Here is a 6,393-nt window from a genome sequence, read left to right as displayed (position 1 = left end):
AGGAGTCTTTGGATTTAGAACCACTAATAAAACAGTTTTCTGTTGAACTTTGGTATAGTCATCTCATCAATACAGTATTCTCTATTTCATGAATCTTGTCCATACTTATTAAGTCATATGTTGCATCAAATGCCCAACATTGTTCTCATATAACAAAGTCTGTCTCTGGGTTAAACATTGAACATTTTATTCAGTGTTCATGTAAGGATTGACCATCCTGGTTTAGTAGTCCATCCTACCATATCCCATCACCTTGAAAAATGCCCTCTTGATGTCCTTGTTCCTCAGACTGTAGACCACAGGGTTGAGCAAGGCTGTGAAGGCATTGTAAAAGAGTGAGATCTGCTTGTCTCGCTCAGGGGAGTAACTGGAGTCAGGCCTCATGTAGATGTAAGTGGCTGGAGCATAGAAGAATGTTACCACAGTCAGGTGGGAGGCACAGGTAGAGAAAGCCTTACAGCGCCCCTCTGTGGACTTAATCTTGAGAATTGCCTTGGCAATACCAATGTAGGAGGCCACAATGAGGGAAATTGGAATCACAACCACAAAAACACTCAATACAAAATCCACCATCTCAATGAGGTGAGTATCCATGCAAGCCAGGCTACGCACTGAAGGACCTTCACAGAAGTAGTGGTTGACCCTGTTGGGCCCACAATATGGCAGACTCATGGTGAAAAAAGTATGCAACAAAGAAGAAAATAAACCACAGACCCAAGACCCTGCTGTCAATTGTATGCAGAGGCCCCAGTTAAGGATGACAGTATAGCGCAGAGGATAACAAATGGCCACATACCGGTCATAAGCCATGACAACAAAAAATGTGCACTCAGTTATACCCAGGGCACTGAACACAAACATCTGCAGCCAGCAGCCAGTAAAGGAGATGATCTGAGAGTGAGCAAGAAGATGCACCAACATCTGGGGCATAGTGGTGGTGATATAGCTCATATCCAACAGGGAGAGGGTACAGAGGAAGAAGTACATGGGTGTGTGCAGCTGTGTGTCTAGGCAGACCAGCATGATGATGAGCCCGTTGCCCAGGACTGTACTCAGGTAGATGAGAAGGAAGACAATGAAGAGGATGTTGTTGGTCGTGGGGTCGTTGGAGAAGCCAATCAGGATGAACTCAGAAACCCAACTTTGGTTCTGTCCTAGAACCATCCACATGGTGGAGACTGTAAGAGAATCCATTATTCTATGTGTCACTTGACACTTGGTAGCAATAGAGGCACAAGGGGAGATACAGGATGAGGAGAGGTCCAAAAGTGAAGCACTATGCTGTTCCATGGACTAGACAACTCAAAGCTGTGTCTAACTCCAGTTCCAGGGGATCTGACACCCTGCTCTCACCTCCACATGCCATACACACACATGGTGTACAAACATGCATGTAGGCAAAACACATATATATATAAAATAAAAATGAACACTTTTTAATATATAAAAAGTATGGGATCTGTCTTCTGAGCTCAGTGCTCAGATCCTGTGCACTCCTCTCAAGTTACAGAACTTCCAAGTGCCTCAGTCTCTTCACCTATCAAATGAGGCTGAGGATACACATGGCTCAGGATCTTGATGAATAATTAATTCATCTCTCATAACTCCTGGAAACACCACACAACACATGACAGGTCACATGCTCTCTCATGCTCTGAATCCACCTGTGGGAATGTAGAGACAGAGGGTGCTCACAGCAAGAGGTAGGGACACTCACCGAAATGCTGAACACTAGATTCAACTGAGAGACCCTGCCTCAGTGATTAAAGTGCGAGCAAGTGAGGAAGAATCCCATGCCAGTCTCTGACCACGCGCATACACACACACACACACACACACACACACACACACACACACACACACACGTAACACACATGTACACACACATGTACACATGCACACACACAAGCACACATTCACGCACAAATGCACACACGTGAAGATACCCACCCAGGCATATGTGCACACACACACACAGTAGACATTGCAAAAAAGAGAATAAATAAACAGATGAATTAGACAGAACCAATGTCAGTCAGACACAGTTCCACACACTTACAGTCACATAAGTAAAGACAGATGTGCCTTTGGGCAATATACTGGAAAAACTAGTCTTCCCAGGGTCTGCTGATAGATCCTGCTGGTATTTAAGCAGAAAAATTATTTCTTACACTTTTACTTTGATGTTCCTCTGTCCAAGAAAAAAATCAATTCCCAGTGTGTTGTATATTTGAGTGGTAAATATAAAACAATTACATTTTTAGAATCAAACCTGATAAATGTACTTATCATTTTATATTAAACCAAGGTAAATCGCTTTTAAAGATCACTTTCTGTTGAGGAAAAATCCATGGTAAGACAGAAAACCATAAAAGAAGCACTCAAAATATTCATACAAAGACTTAGAAAAGCACAAACATAACATCAGATGCTCCAGGAGAACAGAGAACACTACTGAGGGCATCTCACGGAGGCAGCTGTCTATTAGGCACTGATGAGGGTAAGAGGTTCTCAGCACCATCACTCATCTGGACATTGCAGAGGAACACCACAGAGCCACACCCACCTCTGCTTCTCAGGCTCACATCCCAACACACCTACCAGCATGGCTGCAGTAACACATGTCTAGTATTAACAAGTATGAGTAGATCCAATGGGGGGGGGAGAAAATTAAAATGATCTCTTTAGTGTGTGCTTGGCTGTGCTACTTAAGGTTGAGCACATTTAATGCATTGCCTTGCAATACAAATATCAATTATATTTCTGAAAATATGTGAACAAAATGACATACACAAACACATGCTTTAGGAAAAATATGTAAAGGAAAATTTCAAACACTACTCTTAATAGTCTGAAGTAGGTTTTCACCCATATGCTGATGAGCAAGACAGTGCTCAGGACAGAAGTTGCTTTTGATGGGAGTAGAAACATGAAAGAGACTTGAAGCCATCCCCAGGCTTCACCTTCCCTGTCCCCAACCTCTCTCCTGACCAGTCCCTGCTCATCACCCCCACAACTGTCCTTTCTTTCACCCATGTCAGAGGACCATCCTCTGTTCTGTTATTTCTGTATCTGTCTCCATGTGAGCCTTGATTCAAACTTTTCCTATTTCAATGTAGTCTTTTATTTTTTTGATTAAAAAAATTCAGAGGCTAGAGAGATGATTCATCATTTAGGAGCACTGGCTACTCTTCCAGAGGTCCTGAGTTCAATTCCCAGCAATCACATAGTAGCTCACCACCACCTGTAATAAGATCTGATGCCCTCTTCTGGGGTGTCTGAAGACAGTAACACTGTATTATTTTAAGTAAGTGAGTGATTAAAAATCTTAAAAAAATTTTCATACATGAACTTTGATCATATTCTTCCTTTGCCCAAACTTCTCCCAGATCCTCCCCAACCAACTTCATATTCTTTCTCTTCCACATTCTCTTTCAAGACAAATAACAAAAACAAAAAAATAAAAACCAGAAACAATGAAAATAAAAAAAATATACCTAGAAGAAACAAACAAAAGAAAAATAAAAAGTAGAGTCACTTTCCTGCTGGTCAACTGCTACTGAGCATGTGCCTGATCTACACAGAGAGACTCTCCAGCAGAAACTGACATCCCCGTTCCTAGTGGGTATTAGTTATAAATAAATTCTTGTTTTGGGGTAGGACTTCATGTCTGCTTTCTTCTCTAAGGGCTGGGCAACCATCTGTGTGAACACATTTATGAGACTGCTCCACGAGTTATTCAAGATTTTCAAGCTGGTCCCCAGCTGAAAGCCTTTTAACAGCTCTGAAGCCCCATCCTTTGAGGCAGGCACACTGCTCATGCCTAACCTGCTGCTCTGTGAAGACTAAGCCTCAGGATGCAGCTGTCTCCTCCACCTCCCCTGTCTCCATGTACAAATCTCCATGCAAGCACACTGTGTGTCCTGTACACCTCTGCCTCTCTCCCACCTTAGGGCAAAGCTCTGCCAGGAAGCCTTCCCTTCTGTGCTACCACCTCCCACCCCTAAACCAAGTAGGATACATCCTGTATTTCCTGTTCATTGGCTGGTTGCAGTCTGAAGAATCCTAGAGGAGTCTTTCTTCCCCTCCTATTAACTGAGTTCCCAGACTACTAATAAAGAATTGTTTACAATAGGGTGTGACTGAATGGATGATTTCCTAGCCTCTGCAATAATAAAAATAACTAATATTAATTTTGATTAATCTCTTTATTCCAGCCATTGTTCCCCTAACTTTAGGCTAACATCACAACTCACTGAAGGAAGCGTTATCACCTGTGTGTTATAGGTGGAAACCTAAGGACTGGAAAGGTCAGTTTGCTCCAGATTATCACCTTGGCATGAGAGAAGTAGGTGGAAGTTGAGGTGGTCCAGCCTCAGAGCCTGGCTCTCAGTCACTGCCTGCTCTGCTCTGGCACACAGGCTCTCAAGTGGAAGGTAAAGAATGCAGTCTTCAGTGTCCTCTAGTTGAGTTCACTGAGATTCTGTACCACCAGAGCTCCCAGGACAGAGCTTATTATCTACCCACAGTCCAGTTCTCCTGGACATAGTTCCCTCTTGTTTGCGTGTGGGAGGCCCTGGAGTGTACTGAAAATAGAAGAATCCAGGGAAAGAGTATGTGAGGTGGGGTTCCCACAGCATGGGAAGATCATTTAGTCATGCATGGTCTATTATATTTTCCCAGCTAAGTGGCTTCTGATTTAGCTTACAGTGTTCCACCAGGGCTGCTGGGCCAAATCTATGAGCCTAGAACTGCAAATGAAGACATCATGATTGAGTTCCAGTCTAGGTGATGCTATACATGTTAGCTCCAACTTACAAAACTAAATGCTGGAAGGCTTAGAATCAGTAGTCTAAAGAAATTCAGTACTGTATCATGAGTTTGAGGTCAGGTTATGCTACAGCAGACTTACATTGAGTCAGCCCGAGAAAATCATCATGGCCACAAAGAGCAGCAAACTGTGTCTCTGTGGTATGGGAAGACATCTTCCGAGTCACTGACCTTCACTGCTCCCTCATGAATAGGAATTTCAGCTTGGTTTGAGATACTTCAGCTTAGGACTTCACATTCTTTCTTTATCAGCAGGATTTGAAACAGACAAGCTGTCTATAATTATCCAATAATATAATAAAGTGAGGAAGGAGGAAAGGAGGTTGAGAAAGAGAAGAAAGAAGGGCAGGCAAAGGGGGGAGAGGTCTGGGAGTTTGAGATGTATGCACAGAGGACGAGGAGATGGATGGCTTGATTGCTAATCAACTTCAGTTCATCATATGTTTGACCCCACCCACAAGCCAAACACCAGTGACTATCTTACCACTTGTAAAACCAGGGATGTGTCAACGAGTGGTTGTTTCTTGATCTGACAAGAGCAAGGCTAAAGGGGAATTCTCCCTAAAGGAACGTAGTTGATGGGGACAGCATGCTAGGCAGCCCAGACTCCAGAAAAATGTCAAGGTGATATAGAGTTGGAGGGGCTGAGTCACTCGAATCCTTTACAAAGACCAGGCAAACCTGGATCCGGAAGGTGGTGTCTATAAAATCCCAGTTAACAAAGGCAAGCTCAGACATCTTCACCTCTTCCCAATGGGACCAGCAGCTGAGGTTTTATGACCTGGCCTTCTCCTGTAGCTTCCAAAGGAAAGCACAGAAACTCTAATTTCTGTTTCCAATAAGGATGCTAAGATGATTCCCAGGATGCTATAAACAAGAGAGCTACAGGTGAGACCATTGGGAGCAGAGCAGGAGGAAGCAGCCCATGGGTGAGGGGTGATGACCTATTCCCTTTTCTAGACTAACTAGGGAATACACACAGCTCAGAGCACAGGAGATGGAACACGATCCCTTGATACACAGGTCAAGAACACAAGTTTTCATTGTGCTTCCTTTTGCTGTCCAAACTTGGAGCCCAAATTCTGATGAGACCATGTTTGAATCAACTCCTTTACCTTCCTCAACAAACTTGGGCAAAACAAACTCCCTGCTGTATATGTGAGCAAGTTACCCATCCACTCTGGTGTCTATGAAGAGATTACAACAATGGCGAGTGGAGAGTAGCTTTCAGCAAAAGACAATTTCTTTCTCAGGCAGAGGTCCCAGTTTGGTTTCCAGCACGCAAATGGAAACTCACAACCATGGATATCATGAGTTCTAGAGGATCTGGTAGCTTCTTGTGACTTCCCCAGGGCTCAGGCATGTGTGTGAAGTTGGAGACAACATGCTCATACACATAAGTGGAGACAAAGAAGAAAAAGAGTCATCCATAAAATAGCAACATGGAAGTCAACATGAAAACCTCATGCCAGTAGACAGAAAAAGCTCTCCAAAGAGCTCATGTCTCTTGGATGCAAAAATAATTGGGGACCAAAAAAAAAAAAAAAAAAACAAACTCTGTAC

The 6,393-nt window shown here is 43.3% G+C and overlaps 1 protein-coding gene across 1 annotated transcript; it reads right to left on the bottom strand.

Annotated features, from left to right (window-relative positions):
* Nucleotides 1-222: 222 nt before the first annotated feature.
* On the bottom strand, nucleotides 223-1,194 carry LOC110315708 (olfactory receptor 2D2-like). The gene has a single exon (XM_021189700.1). The coding sequence runs from the start codon at nucleotides 1,192-1,194 to the stop codon at nucleotides 223-225; it is 972 nt and encodes a 323-aa protein (XP_021045359.1).
* Nucleotides 1,195-6,393: the final 5,199 nt, after the last annotated feature.

This window comes from Mus pahari, unplaced genomic scaffold (assembly GCF_900095145.1).
Source record: "Mus pahari unplaced genomic scaffold, PAHARI_EIJ_v1.1 scaffold_6700_1, whole genome shotgun sequence".
Classification (NCBI taxonomy): domain Eukaryota; kingdom Metazoa; phylum Chordata; class Mammalia; order Rodentia; family Muridae; genus Mus; species Mus pahari.
The sequence above is the reverse complement of the archived record's forward strand: the minus strand, read 5'-3'. Positions and strand labels throughout refer to the sequence as shown.